General features: G+C 41.2%; 1 protein-coding gene across 1 annotated transcript in view; it reads right to left on the minus strand.

Annotated features, from left to right (window-relative positions):
- Window positions 1–20,588, minus strand: part of LOC148891569 (metabotropic glycine receptor-like) — a 29,333-nt gene extending 8,745 nt beyond the window's left edge. Inside the window, 7 exon segments of the mRNA XM_089008975.1 lie at window positions 879–1,117; window positions 2,193–2,302; window positions 6,326–6,394; window positions 7,329–7,540; window positions 9,547–9,649; window positions 16,847–16,952; window positions 19,582–20,588. Of these exon segments, the coding sequence (XP_088865101.1) occupies window positions 879–1,117; window positions 2,193–2,302; window positions 6,326–6,394; window positions 7,329–7,540; window positions 9,547–9,649; window positions 16,847–16,952; window positions 19,582–20,387 (1,645 nt within the window). The 5' untranslated portion in view covers window positions 20,388–20,588.
- Window positions 20,589–21,813: the final 1,225 nt, after the last annotated feature.

The following is a 21,813-nucleotide window of genomic DNA, read 5'->3' on the forward strand; positions in this document are numbered from 1 at the left end:
ATGAACGCAAGGAGAAAATTTAAATGCCGCAGGATCGGATATATCGATAGTCCGGTTATATCAATATTTTTTCCGACTCCCGAGAATATCGATATAACGAGACTTTACTGTACAATGAGACCTCAACTTACAAACACCTTATCTTACAAACTTTTCGTCTTACAAACGTCAAATTTATGAAAATTAAACCTTATAATAAGCAATATTTTCATAATACACACCCACCACGGCTGGCGGAGTGATCTTCGGCGGAAGCACACGACCGAACAGCACCAGAGGTTAAGTTACCAACAGTCCTTATGGAAGGTGACTCTCCTTCCATAAGCCATCAACGACCATCAAAAAGGTAAATAAAACTTTATTTTACAGCACAGCTTATTTCTTTAATTACAGTCCTCATGTAATGCGCCTCTCTTTCCAAACTGCAATTCCCTTTGACCTTCGACCTCCAACGCCATTCCATCAAGCCATAAGTGACCATCACAAATGTAAATAAAGTGACTTTATGATACAATGCAGTGTATTTCTTTCATTACAATACAATAGCACATTTATTATACATATAATAAGGTATGTTGTGTGTAGTTTTTTAGGCTTATTTAGTTGAAAAGTATATTTTATGGAAACCCGGGAACGGATTATTCCCATTTTAATGGTTTCCTATGGGAAAATTGTTTTTGAGATACACACTTTTCGCCTTACACACTCTGTCTGGGAACCAACTAAGTTCGTGAGTTGAGATATCACTGTATAGGCCAAATCGCAAAGAATTTCCCGTTCAAAGCATAGCCTCAACACATTCGTGTGTTCTCACAGATCGTCACAGTAATGAGCAAGCTCCTTCATCGCTTGTACATAACAGCGTTGAACTCACTCACCGACGGCCATCATGTAGTCCCACCGGTCCAGCAGACACATACTAAACTGTAGCCTGTCTGATGACAGGCCGGCTGTGATTAAGGCCCGACTCAACTCGGGATTCTGGCACACGGCAGAAGTCCAGGCCACCAGGAACCACAGCACCACCAAGAGAATTATTGCCAGCATCCTCAGTACCCGCCAGCTGGTCATGTAGGGTGTCCGTTGCGCCGTACGTGACAAGAATACCTTCAATACTCTGGATGGAGTGAGAAGAGAGGACAGCGGTGGTCACAGATTTGAGATATTATGGTCCATGTGTGCAAAATAATATTTTGTGGCAGCCCTCAGTGAGAATTTTTACTAATATGGATGCAGCTCATTGGAAATTACATGGGCCTCAAACGGAAGATACGTTTTAGTGATAATCTGCACAACAGTTGTCGTCAACAGTGCATCAGTGTCATGGTAATGCATATAATAATAATAATAATAATAATAATAATAATAATAATAATAATAATAATAATAATAATAATACATTACATTTTAAGTGCCTATCAAAGCTCTCAAGGACACTTTACAGTCACAGAAAATCATAGGTACTATAATAAATAAAATACACAAAATTAATTGAATAAAAAAAGTACAGCCAAAATGAGGAGATGAGGAGCCATATGGAGGTGGAGATAAGATCATTAACTGCTACATTTTTTGTTTGATCGGTCAGATTGTGATATTTCGTATATTGTACGTTAAATTCCATTTTTAAAATACAAAATGTCTTTCTGTCATTTTAATTTAGCTAGCTGTATATTACCTAGATATTAGCTAGCTAGCTTTCGCTCTATTTCAGTTACTTCCGGGTTGACTGAACGCTGGTGCGTGTGGCTGACGCTGCTCACCCACAGAAAAATTATGTGTGACTGAAAAATGACCTTGAGAGTTTTGAAAGGCGCTTACAAATGAAATGTATTATTATTATTATTATTATTATTATTATAAAGATATACAAACATTCAAAAGTCAAAAGGAGCAGCTTGCACGAGGGCTCTCCCCCCAAGGGCACACTTCACAGCCAAGCAGCCAGCTCGGAAGATGATCAAATTGGTCCATTTACCGGGAGAACACTCTGACCGGGCTGACCTCTTGCTTCTGTCTTTGAAGCGCTCAAACAGAAATGAACGCGTGTCTGAGAGGAGGTTTTGTATTGCAACAGTGGATAAACACGATGCCAAAGAAAATGTGAATGCTTAAAATGTGCTCTTTTGATGCAGATCTGGCAAAAGCTTTGGTGTCAAACAATATTTTCAATTCAAGTTCTTGAGGTTTACCTATAGAGCTTGAGAATGATGGTGCCATACACGATGGCGAAACCCAGAAGGCGAACCCATCTCAGGAGGATACAGCGAAACACACTTGGGTGGAAGTAGAGTATCATAACCTGCATTGAGGCACAATCGCAACCCACAATGTCAAAATGAATCAATTAAATCAATAAACTTAACTTATAAAAACAGAGCATATCCCATTACAAGAAGAAAAAGTGTCAGAACATTAAATCAGTTCTAAATGTATACTGGCATGGGACAGATATACAACCACCTATAACTAACCAACTAACTAACTAACTAACTAACTAACTAACTAACTAACTAACTAACTAACTAACGTTAGTTAGTTAGTTAGTTAGTTAGTTAGTTAGTTATAGGTGGTTGCGTATCTGTCCCATGCCAGTATATGTGTTCACTCAATATATATATATATCGGATTCTAATGCCTTTATCACATCTTGGCTCGATAACTGTAATGCGCTCCAGTTGGTCCAGAATGCTGCTGCTCATCTCTTGACTGGTACTCGTAAGAGGGAGCACATCCAGTAACTCCTACTCTGGCATCTTTTCACTGGCTCCCGACACATTTGAGTTCTTTTCAAGATCTTATTGGTCTTCAAATCTTTAAATGGCCTAGCTCGTCCTTACCTCTCTGATCTCATCTACAACGACACACCTTCCCAACGCCTCAGATCTGCTGACCAAACATTATTAGATGTGCCAAAAACTAAACAGAGGCCCCGGGGGATCGAGCCTTTTCCGTTTCTGGACCGACTTGATCTTGGCTTCACTCCCTGGTGCTTTGAACTCTCTATGTGACTGTCTTATTTCCTGTATATGATAGTTGTCCATGTTAAGCGCTTTGTTGCAGCTTCAGCTGTTGTTAAAGCTCTATATGAATCAATATGTATTGTATATTGTATTGTATGGTAGAGGCTCGGGACACAAACCTGCGAAGGGTTGAGCTGACAAACAGTGTCACGCCCTTTGCGCAATGCTACCGACATCCACCCAGTCACGCTGGGGGAACCGCATGATTAAAAAGCACATTTTTATCCCGCCCCGAGGGAGCGGTGACCCTCTTCAGTTTGCATGCAACCAACCATGCTTCCTCCATCAATTAATAAGCAGATGTACTGTATTTTTAAAACAAGCGGTGCTGGAACTTGATGGACTGTTTAAAAATGCATTGAGCGCCAGAACGGAGCAGCTGCGCCGCGCTTGGCCGAGGACGCTTGTGAAGATAGCAGAGGAGACACAAAATGTATATTTGTGTGTATGTGTCTCACTGTATGGGAGGGAGGAGGCAGACATCAAGGTGAGATGAAGAGGGAAATGCATTAAAAAGAGAACCTGGGGAAAGGTAGAGGCATGCTTAAAATGTAGCAAGATGATGGGAAGTGTTGAGGGGGAAAAAAGAGCACAGAAAGTACGAGGACCTCGTGAGAACCGAAGAGAGTGAAAACATATTTAGGGATATTGTTGGTATCTTTGATGCAACATGGGGGAACCGAACGGAGGGATGCAAACTCCAATTCATCTTGACTACCCTGTCACGTGAACGACTGCAGGAACAAAAATCACAGGTGCTTACTGTCTCTTGCCTCAAAAGAATAACAGAGAAGAACAGGTGTGTATACCGTTCAACATTGCAAATCTCCTTTTTTTGTTGACAGAATAAAAAGTTTAAAAAAAGCACAGCTCAAGCCAGCGTTTGAAACTTCAAGAAGCATTTGAAGGGAGAGAATCCTCAGTTTCCCTCAGATCTCCCCTGTCATGTCTAAATTCCATTGAACCGTTTCCAAGCTCAAGATGTGACCAACGGGCTTTGCCTAAGCACATGGGCTGACTCTTTATTGGCCAAGTAGGTAGAACGCAGAAGGAATTTGTTTCCGGCAATATGGGCTACTCTCGTATCACAATTGTGATGACAATTGTGAGACATTCTGCAAAGGCTCAGACGATCGGAGGTAGAATGTGCAATTGGTGCAAAACATGAAGAAAAAATAGCCTGCTAATAACGGAAATGACATCTACCCAGTGGTGGACCGTCAGGGCCTGCAAGGAGGCCTTATCTGCTGGCTTAAAAATAGCAGAATCACAGACTAATGTGAATTAGATTTTGTCCATCAACTCTTATGAAATAATTCAAAATTGTATTTGAGCTGACTTTCATTGCTTTTCCCCTGTGGTGCTGCTTTCAAATGTGCATTTGATTTCACCAATCACATTTCAGCCATCATTTGTTATTAGGGACAGAAATTGACCTGGACGCCTTCACGATCAGTTCTGCAGGCCTTGGAGCATAAAAAATTTATGGTGATGAAACTGTTGCTTTAACCAATCAGAGTTCGAATTGGCAACCGAAGGCATGCTCAAAGGCACTGGAAACGTCAGAGTTTTCGCAAACTATATTGGCTAGTCATATGATCGGCTAGTCACTAACCAATCATAGTATCACAAGCCGCTAGTCATAAGAGCATACTGGCCAGAGCTAGAACATTGTATCTGTAGTGACCAGCATAAGCAAATATAGTTTTGAGTTGATTTAATAGGGGTTTTGTAAAACCATTTTCAAGACGGACTTTTCAAGAATAGATGGAAATCATTAACTCATTCACTGCCAGACGATGTGCAAAAATATGTCCACTCTAGAGCCAGGGTTTTTGTCATTGTCACTTGAATTCCATGACCCACAAAATATTGAGTCTTAGGAGTACATAAACATTCAATACAGCGTTAAAAACCTTAGGCACTCTTTTTTGATCAGAAAAAGTTTAACACCTTGAGTTAATTCCTAAATGATATGAGTCTGGAGTTATATGAGCTTGAAATGAGGGTGGGTGTCCAAAATCCAATGCAATCCATACATATTGGTTTATATAGCGCTTGTACAACAGCTGAAGCTGGAATAAAGTGGGAACATGGAAAAAATGGAAATGCTGCCCCCTTGCGGAAAAAAAACATTGCCATAGGCCACGGCCAGCGCTTTATCGGCACCCAAGCATGAATAAAATTAAACCTGAACAAATTGGGAATGGCGTTCTACGCCATATTTTTAATTCCTGAAAAAAAAATTGTGAATGGCAATGAATGAGATATTGTCATGATCCGGTTGGCGACCAACGGGGGGCGCTGTCGGCCCCGCCTGCACCTGCACAGGTGCTGGTCGTCCCGATCAGATTGGCGACCAACGGGTAGCGACGTCAGCCCTGCCGGCAGCCTCGCAGGTGCTGGTCGTTATAATCACTGTCACTTCAAAGGACACCCGGCACGACCATCCGGTGTCGGTTCATTGTTTTCTGCTTGTTTGCTGCATGCAGTGTGTATGTGTTTGTTTAACCTTGGCGGACTTTTACTTTTGGTCTTCTTTTGCTACTTTGTATTTTTTCCATTCAGATGATTGTGATGTTTCACATTTTGTTCCTGCTGACTTTATTTTAATACAATTTGTCAAACAACCTCCTGCTCCTTCCTGCCTGCTTTTTGGGATCCGCACCCGGCATCACCACCTCGCAAACCGTGACAGATATAAAAAGTTGACAGCTCCAAAGATAGCAAAACTAGCAAATAATATTGCAATTTTATGAGGGTATTATGAATCCACATATTCATAGTAAAAATTCAAACAGTTAAAGACAGTATTTCTTAAGTTTCTTCAAGTCACAAGTTATTTCCTGGCTAACAACATCCTGTAGTGCACAGGTGTCAAAGTCAAGGCCCGCGGGCCAAATCCGGCCCGCCACATCATTTTTTTTCCGCCCGCGAAAGCAAATCAAACTTGATTGCTAAAATCTGAGCCAAAATTTCACATTTTTGGATGTCAACCACAATAAAAGTCATTATTCTTGACTTCAGATTTGAAAACGAGTTATTCATTAATTTGTTGTGTGCTCTATATGTAATATTTGAAGGGATTTAAACATTTTAATGGGTTCCCCAAATTCATAATGGCCCTAGACAGGAAAAAATAACTACAATGTGGCCCGCGGCAAAAAATGACTTTGACACCCCTGCTCTAGTGGATGTGTAGTAAATCAAACCACACTGACAGCTCTAGATTAATTCAGACATAGCACTACTGAAGGCGTAGGGTTGACTGACATGCACGGCCCGCCACTGCATCTACTTACAGGAAAGTACAGCAGCAAAGCTCCAAACAACATCGCTTCCAATAGGATAAATCCAGAAGTACGGATACTCTGCGGAGAAAGAAAGAAAGAAAGAAAGAAAGAAAGAAATAAAGAAAGAAAGAAAGAAAGAAAGAAAGAAAGAAAGAAAGAAAGAAAGAAAGAAAGAAAGAAAGAAAGAAAGAAAGAAAGAAAGAAAGAAAGAAAGAAAGAAAGAAAGAAAGAAAGAAAGAAAGAAAGAAAGAAAGAAAGAAAGAAAGAAAGAAAGAAAGAAAGAAAGAAAGAAAGAAAGAAAGAAAGAAAGAAAGAAAGAAAGAAAGAAAGAAAGAAAGAAAGATCTTGTCAGGAGAAATAATTGTAGACATCCATATGAGTTGCAGATTGGCACCTGTGAAGATGTGAGGTTGTTCAAGAAGAAGGTCGTTTGAAGATGTACGGCTAGCTCAATGTGCATACAAATGTATGTGGGTACAAAGATAAAACAAAAGAAAACGATCTAGAATTATATTGGTAGGCACATGTGGTTTTTGTGAGTCGGTATGGCCAGACGGGTACGTGCTAGGCAGGTAGTCAAATGAAGGTAGCTTATTTGAACTAAACAGCTACCATGAAAGGGATATTGACCCCCTTCATCCTGATATCTCTGCTCACCTAATCGATGAAAAGGTTTCTTCAGCTGCCTCCTGTATTTCTTTGAAGGTGTCGGACGGTTCGCTCCTCATCCAAAGAGCTTCGTCAGCTAACTAAAGTTGTGTCGATAACTATACATATTCCTAATGGACAGAGGTGGCCGTGCCAGACCTCTGGTTTGATAAGTCTGGTACCGCCACATCTGTCCATTAGGGATATATATAGGGCCAGAGCTACCAGCACAACTTTAGTTCATTGACAAAGCTCTTTGGATGAAGAGAAAAACCTTCAAAGAAGTACAGATGACGGCCGAAGAAACCTTTTCATCGATGGACCACTTCTGTACGACTGAGAGCCTACACAGACATCTGCTCACCTTACTTCTCCTGAAATGGTAGACGGCCACCATGCCGGTCAAGTCCAACACCACACACAGACCTTGGAAGGAGGCCACGGCAAGCCGCAGCCCGCTGTCCTCCCGGGCCAGACAGGGTGTGTTGTCTCTGCAGTAGGGACAGCCCACCCGGCAAGGAAGGCACTTATTGGCTACATCGGAAGCGTCGTCTTTGCGAGAGTCCCGCGCCTTATCTGAGAAGCCCAAAGGGATTAGTCAGACATTTCAATATTGATGAGCGGGTGGAGGCGGCGAGCGGCTGCTGGGGATTTATTGTATTTCTTGGATTAGAGCAATTTGTGTTTGAGTTTGTATTAGGAGTGACACTGCAAAGAGTGGATTGGTTTTAATTGATTTGTTTCATGAGCAGCCGTCACTGGTCCAATACATCAAAATGTCATAGCAATTGCCGCGACAAAAGTAAAAGTTTTCATGGAGGAATCATGAGAGAAAAGAGAATAAAGGATCAAAACGCGACATTTTTAATCGCTCACGTCAGAATGCATTTATCAAGTCCGCTGTCCTCTCTGATTGCTTTCCCAACCTATCTAAAAATATTGGGCAAGTTACTCAAGTTACTTCTCATGTCATTTGTTCTCATAATCTATCCAAAAAACAACCCACCCAACCCAAAAAAGAATTCTGGCCTAAAATTCCTGTTTAGACCCGATTAAGAGTCGACGAAGTCGAATAGAAATCCTCCAATTGCTTCACTGACCCTCTGGAGCACCTGTGAAAAAGTGTGCTTGATAAATCTACATTGTTATTCTGACTCCTCGTATCAAATGCAAACACGGCAATCGAGTAATACAATATGTCGGCAGAAGAAGAATGGATGGAAAATATCAACAAGCTTTCGATGAAAAGGTTTCTTCAGCCGTCATCTGTACTTCTTTGAAAAAACCTTTTCATCGATGGACCACTCCTGTACGACTGAGAGCTTACACAGACGTATCAACATGCTTTGGTCCCAAATAGTGCAGACTACTTCTAATATTTTGTCACCCAAACCAAATGGTTGACACTATATATTTATATTTATATTTATATTTATATTATAGTCATAGTCATAGTCATAGTCATATCCCTATCCCTATCCCTATCCATATTTATATTTATATTTATATTTATATTTATATTTATATTTATATTTATATTTATATTTATATTTATATTTATGTTTATGTTTATAATTTTTTGGGGGCGGCCTGGTGATCGAGTGGTTAGCACACCGCCTTCACAGTGCAGAGGTCTCCGGTTCGCGTCCCGATCCGGCCTCCCTGTGTGGAGTTTGCATGTTCTCCCCGGACCCGCGTGGGTTTTCTCCGGGTCCTCCGGTTTCCTCCCACATTCCAAAAACATGCATGGCAGGCTGATTGAACACTCCAAATTGTCCCTCGGTGTGAATGTGAGAGTGACTACTGTACGTCTTTGTGTGCCCTGGCAACCAATTCAGGGTGTCCCCCGCCTCCTGCCCGAAGACAGCTGAGATACCCTAATAAGCGGTACGGAAAATGGATGGATGGATATTAGTTCTCATCTCATTTTCCGTACCGCTTATTCCTCATTAGGGTCGCGGGGGTTGCTGAAGCCTATCTCAGCTGTCTTCGGGCACGAGGCGGGGGACACCCTGAATTGGTTGCCAGCCAATCGCAGGGCACACAAAGACATACAACAGTCACTCTCACACTTACACCTAGGGACGATTTGGAGTGGTCAATCTGCCTGTCATGCATGTTTTTGGAGTGTGGGAGGAAACCGGAGGACCCGGTGAAAACCCACACGGGTCCGGGGAGAACATGCAGACTCCACACAGGGAGGCCGGAGCGGGACGCGAACCGGCGACCTCTGCACTGTGAAGCCGGTGTGCTAACCACTCGGCTACCGGGCCGCATCGGATATTAGTTATTTTGGAATGGAATGGATGGATATCAGTTATTTATATTAATTATTTATATTATTTGTTCTTATTTTTATTTTAAATTGTATTTTTATTTTTATTCCTATTTGTTTATGTGTTTTTATCTGTTTAGTTATGTATGTGTTTATTATTATTATTATTTTATTTATTTATTTATTTAGCCTAGTGCTATTGCTGACATTTTTGTACGCCTGTCCTCACTGACATTTGGCCACATAAGACCATTTTACTATAAAAGGGGGATTAGAAAATGGTTTTATAAAATGATTCGTAACCTACTGTTCAAGCCACCGATCGCCACACGGCTTGGATGGTAAAATCCTATCTTGCATCGGCACTTGTATTTGTCCAACACAAATCCGTGGCCAGCGATGGGCATGCACTGCGGGATGAGAAAAAAAATCATAATGACACCTCAGGACACATCAGTGCAATTTCAACTTTAAAATATGTATTTTTCATTCACTTTGGCTTTTTTGGGGTCAACATACTAGTATCTGTATGGCATAACCAGTGTCTGAAACTCATGACAAAAAGTTAGCGGACACCAGGGCAGACAACTCTGAAAAGTTGCCTGCCCGCCCATAAAGTTGCCTGCCCCATTTTTCACAACTTGAAACACGATAAGATGACTAATCGCAAAAAAACAACAACATTGTTGCAAAGTGTTATGGATTGTTTTTATTAGGATGTACCGACCACAAATGCTCCATTGCTTAATTTATGGTAAATATCCCTTGCTGATGATTTTGCGCCAGTTGTCGTTTGTCCATACACTGTTCGGCATGTTGCACAATGCAATGTTTGTGTTGCGTCGTCTGCTACAAGCCACGTTAATTCCTCTTTCCACAATGCTTTTAATAATAATAATGATACATTTTCTAAGCACCTTTCAAAACTCTCAAGGACACTTTACAGTCACGGGATAATGTTTTGTTTGCTTCTTTTGAATCTTTCTTCTGGGGCTGAGGTTCTGTGTCTTCTTTGGAAAATGATATGCACACGCATGACCTTATAACGCTCGGGAAAGTCCGAAGCACGAAGCAGGCATCTGATTGGCTGCCGTGCCGAGTATGCAAATTGCCAAACAAACTGTTTTGTTTTCTTCCTTCAGGGTATTGGGTGAAATTTTAACCCGGATCCTTTCACAAAACTGTTCGTACAGCCAACAACCACACACGATATCACCAATGTACTAAAACGCGAAGACTTTCAAAACCGAAAATGAAAGGCATAAACTGACAAAACAATGATCTCACTCACTGACAACTGTTGTGTTTATTTGGCTATCGACCTCCCGGAAGTTAGCGGCCGATCATGTGAACTTAACGGACGACGTCACGCTGGCTTCTTTTATAATGCGCAGGAAAGTCCGGAAGCAGAAAGCAGGCTTCTGATTGGCCGTCATGCCGAGTATGCAAATTGACAAACCAATCGAAATTACCAAATTACCAAAACAAACATTTCAAAACCATTTCAAACATTTCGAAATTGGAATAATTTATTCCGATTTCGAAATCGTTTGATTTGAAAAAAAAAATTGCTGTTTTTTTTTTTTTCATGGAAAAGTTGTGGGCCATGTTCTGTAAGTTGTACGCCAGACGTAAAAGTTGCACGCCCCGGGCATCCGGGCAGTCGTTATTTCAGACACTGCAATGGCATAACCTGTGCTCATATTTCTTGCTTCTGCCCTTTCCTCTTCCCCCACGTGGTTTTTCAATTTGTGTTCTTGAGTCTTCAATATCATCCACACCCTCCACTGCAGAAGAAGGCAGCAGGCCCAGTTATAAACACCCCTGGTGTCCAGGGAAATCACAGAGCTTTGCCAAGTAACATGGATGCTAATTCATATCCAAATTAAGAATTAAGGCTTGTTTGCGGAATTTGAGCTTCTGCATAATTTTAGCTTCACTTTCTCACTCGGCAAGTTAACACGCCATCTGGAGCTGAAACACTCGCGTTTGTTTTGAATGCACACGTGGACGCAAGTTGCAAACGTGCAGTAAAATTAAAGCCGTGATAAATCTGGCATGAACGCTTATAAATACCGCACCGCATCTCTGCGGGGGGGATACGGGCATCTAAATTTACAACGTGAAGCTTTGGCCAAAAAACAGTGTGATAGCTCACATGGTTGTGTATGCAGATTTGTTTTCTGTTAATTTTTGTGTTTCTGGCCTATTTTAAAAGGCAAAAGGCGGGCAACCAGTTAAGGGTGTCCCCTGCCGACTACACAAAGGCGGCTGGCTAAACTCGAGCAACCCCCGCGACTGAGCAGAAAGCAGTTCAGATTTAAAATGAATATCAGGGATTTTGTATTATTGTAGGCACCTTGAAATAATTTCTTTAAAAAAATTAACTAAATCATACACTGCCATTAAGAAATTCATTCTGGAATTGAAAATATGACGTATTTGTTCGGGTTTTGTTTTTTTCACGCTTGGGTGGCGATAACGCGCTGGCTATGGCCTCTGGCAATGTTTTTTTTCTTTTCCAGAAGGGGGCAGCATTTGCCTTTTTTCCATGTTAGTGCTTTGTTCATTTGTTATTAAAGCGCTATATAAACCAATGTACAGTATGTATTGCATTGTACAGTAAAGTCTCGTTATATCGATATCGGATATATCGATAGTCCCGGTTATATCGATACTATTTCTATGCACGCACGGAGAAAATTACATGCAAACAGGGTCGGATATATCGATAGTCCCGGTTATATCGATATTTTTTCGGACTCCCTTGAATATCGATATAACGAGACTTTACTATATTTTGGACAGCCGCCCTCATTTCAAGTTCGATAACTCCAGAACCATTGAATTTAAGAATCAACTCTTTTTTTTCTGATGAAAGAAGAGAGTGTAAGGTTTCTAACGCTGTATTGAATGTTTATGTAGTCCGATAACTCAATATTCTGTGGGTCCTGGAATTTGAGTGACAATGACAAAAACCCTGGCACTGGAGTGGACACATTTTTGCACATGTCTGGCAGTGAATGCCTTAAATAAATAAACACACAAATAAATGAATACCCAAATATATAAATAAAAAAATAAATAAATACATTGATTGATACATTAAGAAATTACTACATTAATTCATTAATAAATAAATAAAAATTTAAAAACATGATGTTTTTCTTTTAACACAAAAAACAAACACATATAAATAGATGTATTTATATATTATTTATATATAAAAAGCTTCTCGAAAACTGGGCTGGTGGCCTACGAGTTGTTCACTTGGACTAGAAGGGTCAACTATGACCCAAACGTGCTGCCGTCTCGCCGTGTTCCCACATGTTGCCGCAGCTGTTAGGAACCGCAGGAGAACAGATTACGGAGTGATCAGTGACTCCTGAGGGGAAAATGAATCCTCACTGACGACGTCCGTCTAATCGTCTTGTTTTCTGCCATTGCACACGTCATGCTGCAACGCATGAGTCATCGGAATAATTAAAGATTAAGGAACGGATATGGACTTTGGACATCCTGCGATTTTCACGGGAATTGTTTGTTCAGCAGCACTTTCCCTTTTGGAATTTTATTGACATTTTCTCAGCAACGCAGACGATGCCCACATTGTCTTTCTCGAATATTGCAAGTGTTTTTAATTGATGGCGCTTTCAGCACAAGCACAGTCGGTGCAGCACGCTCAGTGGGAGGTGTTGGAATTCACTCCTTGGATATTTTGGGGGAGGGGGGCCGACCGTGCTGGAGGACAAAGCAACAGGAAAATGGCTGTCAGTTGTGTTGTGTGCATTTAAACCCCAAAAAGTCTAAAAGAGGTCAGGGGGGGGTGCATGAATTGTGGGGGGTGAGCAGATTGATGTCAAGTCTTTTGGAGCCAAAGACAAAGGGATGATGGAATTTTCTCAGCTGGACTCTTGTCTTACTGGTGAAATGAGAAAGCAGTTGGCGTCACCATGGCAACCTCATGCGGTTCAAAACTACAGTGATTCAATCCAACGCTTGTGAGATGTCTGTGGCAGTTCCTATCGCCTGAGTGATATTCCTCGTTTCTCAGCAGAAAATCACAGAGAACACAACACCTTCTACAAAATGCATTTTTTGCACCTCAAAAACCACTGAATCACTGAATAAAGCGCAAATAAAATTTGATTGCTCTTGCAGCATTTATGCCAAGATATAAGATTGGTGTAGCAGCAACAGATTTAGTGTCTTTTTTGAAACAGCACAGCAGTGAAAGATGCGGTTGGTGAAAAACAATGGGATGAGCACTGATGTCAAAATTTAAATGGTCTTAATAATAATAATAATAATAATAATAATTATTATTATTATTATTATTATCATCACCATCATCATCATAATCATAATAATAATAAATTTTATTTCAAGCGTCTTTCAAAGCTCTCAGGAACACTTTACAGTCACTCATTCACTGCCATTCATGAATTTATTCGGGAATTGAAAATATGACGTAAAGTGCCATTCCCAAATTTGTTCGGGTTTTGTTTTTTCATGCTTGGGTGCCGATGCAGCGCAGGGCATGGCCTCTGGCAATGTTTTTTTTCTTTTTCACAAGTGGGCAGCATTTGCCTTTTTTCCATGTTAGCGCTTTGTTCCAGCTTTAGCTGTTGTTAAAGCGCTACATAAACCAATATGTATTGCATTGTATTTTGGATCGCTGCTCTCATTTCAAGATCATATAACTCCACAACCATACAATTTAGGAATTAACTCTTTTTCTGAGGGAGGAAGAGAGTTTAAGGTTACTTACGCTGCATTGAATGTTTATGTAGTCCTAAAACTCAATATTCTGTGAGTCCTGGAATTGGAGTGACAATGACAAAAACCATGGCACTGCCGTGGACACATATTTGCACATCGTCTGGCAGTGAATGAGTTAATTCGCTTCAAGAAAATTTAGTCAGCGCATGATAGAAAGACCACATGGAAATGAGAGCGTTATAACAAGCGAGTGGAAATTGGTGCATAGTCACGGAAACAGAAAGTGAGGCAGAGAGCAGGTAGAGGAGTCGGTGCGGGGTTTCGAATAGCTGTCATGGCGGTTTACACTCATTATCAGAGCTCTGCCTGTTATCTCCACCAACACACACGCACGTGTGTGCGTATGCAAACGTACTCAGCCTCTTTTGAAGCTGATGTCACTGACACCACGATGGAAAACCCAGATTCAGATCCTCACACGCATCCCGTCCCAATTACCACAACGAATCACGTCGAAGCGCGTGTATAATTTCGCCGGGAATCATGTAAGAGACCACCCTTATGTCTACTCATCCATAAATGCATGAGTGTGTGCTTAGATCATGGTGACAGATCCCACGTTCTCCTCGTATAAGAGGAAAATAGAAAGAAGACGTAAAGGAGCAGAGGAGGGGGAAAAAGGCAAAGGCGCTCGTTTTTTTACAAAAGAAAAATGTCATGGCACACCGTCAAACTCAAAATATGGAATAGTGAACAAGTCAGAAATTACAGCCAAATTATTTAGTCCCCATGGTCATGTGACCAAAACAACAAGATCCCCGTACAAGAAGGCAACATCAATATTTGTTGCGAAAGCCCTCACCCCCATGGACTGGCCCAGATAAGTGGCATAAAATGCAGCCAAAGTAAAAAAAGAAAAAGATCCAAAAAGTGATCAGACTTTTTTCCCCCCCAGCTTTAACCCCTGTGGCTCAAAGTATGATACAGCTTAGATGTGCACTTTGCAGCCCACTTTGAAGAATTTGGATCATACTTCATCATGCTGAAAATGCAACAAACTGCCTCCGACGCAGCCTTCAAACTGAAGGTGATCGACCCGGCTAGAGAAAAAGGTAATTGTGTAAGCTTGAAGCAAATGAGTCCTTGGGCGGAAGTAATTTATAAATATTGTGTGTTAAAAAAGAGGGGGGGAAAAAGGAACAAGGTGCCGAAAAACTGAGCCTTTTGAGAATGCTCCTTTGACACGCAATCATGACATTGACCTGTTTCTAATTAATCTTTTCACCTATGGAAAGTTCTACAATATTGCTCTACTTTCCCCCTTCCTAGCTTTTAATATTTTTAATGAGAGAAGATACACACTTCCACACTTTAAATACTGTCCACTTCAGGTGTGGCCGACAGCGAAAAGGCAAAAGAGCAGAACCCACAAGTGAATCCTTCTGAAACGGCTTTTGCGAGCGGGAGCTAAGATTCTGAAACCGAACGGCTATAGGGTGCTTTATGATGATAAGGATGATTTATTTTTAGTAGCTCGCCTTAGGTGGCCATTTGCATTTATAGCTGGTGAAGAAAGAAAAAAAAAGAATCAACGCTTTGCAACAGGGAAGCTAATGTCACATTTTTTCTCAATACAGTATAACCTTCCACTTTGCGATTTGCTGAACATGATGTACGGTTTGGTCATTTCATTTCAAGTAACAAGTGGACAAAAGATTGAAGCACTTTCTTGTTGAAGACATTTTACAAGGATCAGTTTTGCAGTATATCTTATGACAATAAACCTGCACTCAAGCCCAATTGTTGAGGCCCCCCAAAAAACAAATACATAAATAAAACACCAAATGAAACAATAAATAAATACATAAACAAATGGATGGATAGATAACTAAAAATATAAACAATAAATAAATACATACATACATACATACATACATACATACATACATACATACATACATACATACATACATACATACATACATACATACATACATACATACGTACGTAAATATATATATACACATACATAACTAAAACACCAAATAAAACAATAAATAATTACATAAACAAATAAATGGATAGATAGATAAATATATACATAAATAAACAATAAATAAATACATAAATAATTAAAAATATTAATACAACAATAAATAAATAAATAAAATACCAAATAAAACAATAAATAACTACATAAAATAAACAAAGCCGTAAATAAATAATAAATAAATAAAGCACCAAATACAATGATAAATACATAAACAAATAAATGGATAGATCGATAAATAAATAAACAATAAATAAATAAATAAACCACCAAATAAAACAATAAATAATTACATGAACAAATAAATGGATAGATGGATAAATATATGCATAAATAAGCAATAAATAAATACATAAATACATAAATAAGTAAAACAATGAATACAGCAATAAATAAATAAATAAATAAATAAATAAATTGATATATATAGATAAATAAACAACGCAGTAAATAAACAATAAATAAATCAAACACCGAATACAGCCACAAATAAATACATATACAAATAAATGGATAGCTAGAGAAATGAATAAACAACAAATAAATAAATAAATAAAGAAGAGGAGGTGGGGTGGGGGGGCAGGCACACAAACAAAGAGCAGAGTCAATTATTGAAACCATCTTGATTCAACCCATTGCACAACATTTATTATGAATCACATGGCCAGCAACATGCCACGCACACATGAACACCCCGTCCCGTCCCGTCATCGGTTACAGACGGGAGCAAGTGTAAGAACTGCCCCAAACTGAAAACGTTTGTCACGACACTTTTCTCCATCAGAGTCAAAGTGTCCGAATTTGCCAAAATGTCATCATAGCATGTGCCACTTACTTCCATACTGGTAAGATTGCAGCGATGCGTCCCGGCAAACCAGCCATTGTCAGAGCACTGGTCAATATCCACGTTTTGCAAGTTCACGTCCAAACGAACAACACCCCTGGCGTGGAGGAAAAACAAACCAAATGTTAGAGAAAAGATAATTGATCCAAGAATAATGGCCACACCTCCTTGTTATGACCGCGAGGAAAGATTTTTGGTGGCGGGATCCAGTTCTTGCGTTGGATCATATGACGCGATTGCGCAATGACATGCTTAAAACCCCATAAAAGGACCCCTCTCTCTCCCGGCAAATTGGCGTTTTCGTGTTTATTATGTTTGTTAAAGTCATTATAAGTGGGTCCGAGAGGACAGTAATTTCATCTGTGCTGTATGTCATGCATATTAGCATATTTGACAATAAAGCTGACTTTGACTGTGATAAAACACTTTTTTTCATACTGTACACTAGGTACATCGTCTGTGATGTCCTTGAAATTCTGTTGAATAGACAACAGCGCTAGCATAAAATAACAACACTGAGCTTAAACACATGCTGTATCCGTCGCTAACATGACAATTCTGTCGTACTGCAGTATTTGGAAAAAAGTACTGGAACCAAAGAATGTCTTTAATCATTTAGAAATCATAGGTCATCATTATATATAGAATCATTTAGAAAGTATAGGTCTCAGAATAGGTGCTTAGAAAAATAAACACGCTAGTCAACACTGTCCTGAAGCTAAACTTATTTAAGCTAAGTCCTAACTATTGCGTTGGAGCCCCAACGTTCAAACAAACTCCCAGTTTAAAATGTGCTATTGTCCTTTTTCTCTTTTGTGCTTCTGTAGATGAGCCTAACACCCGCTGCCTCCATCTGCCTGCAGGGAAGTGGAACAAACGACCATGGAGAGAGGATTTCGCTACAAAGTCCTCCCCATGGAAAACAAAAAGACAGAATTAGAGAAAGGAAACTCGTCGGCATGTGTGTGAAACGGTCAACGGTTGATTGAGAGAGAAAGCGGTCAGGTGTGAAAGTTGCTTCCATATCTCTCTGGCAGGTTGTAATGTTGTGACAATTTTTGAAATTTAAAAATGGCCTCTGTAGGCATTATATTTAAAATAATAATAAAAAAGAGGAAGAAAGCGATTTATTTTTACTTCAAGAGGGCGTCACCAAAGTGGCTGCCTTTACAGCAGTTCCTATATTGTGTTGTTCTTTTTTCTTTCCTCTTCCTTTCTTTGCTGCTGTGGATTGTAAATGTATCCACTGTGCAACTAATAAAGGTTAATTTAATGTCATTTAATGTAATTTAATTTACGTCTGTGTAGGCACTGAGTCATACAGGAGTGGCCCATCGATGAAAAGATTTCTTCGGCCATCATCTGTACTTCTTTGAAGGTGTGGGACTTTTCGCTCCTCATCCAAAGAGCATCGTCAGCGATCTAAAGTTGTGCTGGTAACTCTGGCACTATATACAGTATATCCCTAATGGACACAGGTGGCGGTGCCAGACCTCTGCTCTGATCGGTCCCTGCTCTCAACTCATGCTAATGGGGTGATACAAGTGGTAATGGGACAATCAGAGCCAGGCATAGAATATTATAAGCAATCAGACAGAACAAAAGAAGTAATCAGATTACCTTCAGGGAGTAGTCTACTGCTCCCCCAACATTAGATCAGGGACCAATCAGAGCAGAGGTCTGGCATTGCCACTCTGCCTATGAGGGCTATATATTGTGCCAGAGTTACCAGCACAACTTTTGTTTGCTGACAAAGCTCTTCAGATGAGGAGTGAAACGTTTGACACCTTCAAGAAGTACAGATGATGGCGGAAGAAACCTTTTCATCGATAGACCACTGTACGACTGAACGCCTACACAGACGAAGAGGGAGAAAAGCTTCAATTTTTCTGTCCACACGTTCTATTTATAGAAACATCATCACATCCCTGAGATGACTGGCAACTAAATATTTGAAGCGCACGTCCTTGAGTAGCAAAATATTTTCTCCACACCACATTTTCAATTGGGAGTTTGATGAATGTGTATGAAGCACCATTTGGTTAAACTCAGGGGGTGCACCCTCAGTTACAAAAGCCACATGAAGATCTTTGATCCTTAATCCTGCCGTGACTCCCTGTGATTTTTGAAAAGGACCAGTTTTTCATTTCAACTGGATCAACTGTGTGGAGATAAAGCAGTTCAGATAATAGATGGATACTGTACTGTATTTATATTTGTGATCTATAAAGATGTTACTAATTTGTGTTGAAAAGAGACCATTTTGGTATGTTTTCACATTGGGAGATTTGTGTTTCGGTTTGTGGGTGGCACTGTAGGGCACCACCTGCAGCTCCATAGGTGATGGTCGTTTTAATCAATGGCACTTAAAAGGACTCCCAGCACGACCGTTCAGTGTCAGGTCATTGTTTGTTTCCTGTCCGGTTTGTTTCGTCTTGTCATGTTTTACTCGTGGTTTTGTTTGCTACTTTGGACCTTTTTTGTTCTGATGACTTTGTCGTTCTGAAATTTTTGTTCCTGGTGATTGTATTTTATACAATTTGGCAAATACTCCCTTTTGCCTGCTTTTTTGGGGTCCACCACCACCGCCGCCACTTTGCAAATTGTGACAGTACACAGGCAAGACAGAAATAAACTGTTACTTCAGTTTTTCCTCCGCCTCATTTTCCCACCCACATGTCAACATTTTGAAGTTCCCGCATAATCCCACAACACATTCCTCTCACCTGAACTCCAGTTCCGAGTCGCTTTTGAGTCCATAGAAGCCAGCTGATAATGTGAGAAGCCAATGGGGGACGAAAGCCCCGTGTTCGCATTCCAAATAGGGCGCAGACCACTTGATTTGATTCTTATGCAGAAGGTAAAATCCACTTTTAGGTTCCGATCCCTTTCTAAGCGTATGTGCTTTCCTTCCATCCCTGAACTCGTTCAACCACCCGGATTCGGCACTCCTAGTCTTTAGAAGCCGGTCCTGCAGCACCACCTCCTTCTGGTTCCTGGTCGCCTGCAGAAAGACGTCCCGGTGGAAGTTTACCGCGGCTCTGTGGATTTTGGGATCCGACTCGAGCATGCTTCGAACCAGCGCCTGATACCAGTGAAGGTCCCGCTTCAAGGTGTCCTCTCGGGACTTGTTAGCCTGAAGGATCACGTTCAAAAAGTTGGTGGCGTGCGTCATGATGTCCAGGATGCCGTGCAGCGAGTAGTGCGTGGCGACATGCAGGCCGCCTCGCAGACTGCTCAGCTCGTACCTCCGTGAGCAGTTGACCTGTCTCAACGCCGAGGAGTCGCCGCTGTGGAGGAAAGCCGTCACCACTCTCGGCAGGTCCTCCTCGATTTTGTGCGCCACAACGGTGCGCTCCGTAGCCGGCGGCGAGTGAGAATAAGTCGGGTGGTGGTGGGGCGGCTCCCTGTTGATTCCTTGTGTGCTGAACACCGAAGGGTTCTCGTCTCGGTCGATTTCCGACCAATCCACGTAGCCGTAGTTGGAGCCTAAAACGAGCCCCGTTTGCAGAAGCACCACCAGGAAAGACATTTTCTACTTCCAAGCAGCCTCGCGAATTTAACAAGAACTGACAAAAGGATGTATCCTGCAAAACGAAGGCACAACAGAGCGCAATTCCCGACTTTTCATCGCGCACGGGGTCCCCTCAAAGCTCCCCCCCAATCCTCGTAACTGTAAAAATAAACGTGACTCCACTTCGAAGTGGAAGCGCCCAACTTCCTTTCTACAAGAAAAAAAGCCCAACCAACCCCTAACCACGACCGTGTGTGGTCTTTTCTCTCTGCCAGTCTGTCGGCGGTGGGCGGGGCGTGGGAAACGATTGGAGCTGTCCGGTCCTGAAGTGACGCCCGTGGGAAGAAAAACCGAGGGTGTTATGATGAACGATTTACAGTAGTCCTCGTTTTTCGCGGTAAATGGGGACCAGGACCACTGCAATCGATGTAAATCCGCGAAGTAGGGTTATAATGATAACTCACGTGATAAGAGAGAGGGGGGGGGGGGGTCAGGTCATGCTAATGAGATGATACCAGGGATAATGGCGCAATCAGAGCCAGGCATAGTATATTACAGGTAATCAGACAAAACAAAAGAAGTAATCAGATTAGCTTCAGGGAGTAGTCAACTGCTCCCCCAACCTTAGAGCAGGGACCTAGCAGATTCTTATCAGAGGTCTGGCACTGCCACCTCTGTCCATTAGGGATATATATTTATGGACAGTGTTACCAGCACAACTGTAGTTCACTGACGAAGCTCTTCGGATGAGCAGTGAAATGTCTGGCGCCTTCCAAGAAGCACAGACGACGGCTGAAGACACCTTTTAATTTAATTTAATTTAATTTAATTTAATTTAATTTAATTTAATTTAATTTAATCACATTGTAGTGTTGGGCGGCCCGGTAGCCAAGTGGTTAGCACACCGGTTTCACAGTGCAGAGGTCGCCGGTTCGCGTCCCGGTCCGGCCTCCCTGTGTGGAGTTTGCATGTTCTCCCCGGACCCGCGTGGGTTTTCTCCGGGTCCTCCGGTTTCCTCCCACACTCCAAAAACATGCATGGCAGGCAGATTGACCACTCCAAATTGTCCCTAGGTGTGAGTGTGAGAGTGACTGTTGTATGTCTTTGTGTGCCCTGCGATTGGCTGGCAACCAATTCAGGGTGTCCCCCGCCTCGTGCCCGAAGACAGCTGAGATAGGCTTCAGTAACCCCCGCGACCCTAATGAGGAAGAAGCGGTACGGAAAATGAGATGAGATGAGACATTGTAGTGTTCCTTTAAACATGTAGTCACCCCAAACGTCGCCTATATGGATCAATCAAATATTTTCATATTGTATGATATTGGATTGGATTGGATTTGCCTTTATTAGTCTCGCAGTGGAGAAATTTACATTTCACAGCAGCAAAGTGATAAAAATTATAAAATATGATATATTTTATAATTTTTCTTTGTGTCATGATCTG

This window comes from Hippocampus bargibanti, linkage group LG11 (genome assembly GCF_051943395.1).
Source record: "Hippocampus bargibanti isolate YZ-2025 linkage group LG11, ASM5194339v1, whole genome shotgun sequence".
Lineage (NCBI taxonomy): Eukaryota > Metazoa > Chordata > Actinopteri > Syngnathiformes > Syngnathidae > Hippocampus > Hippocampus bargibanti.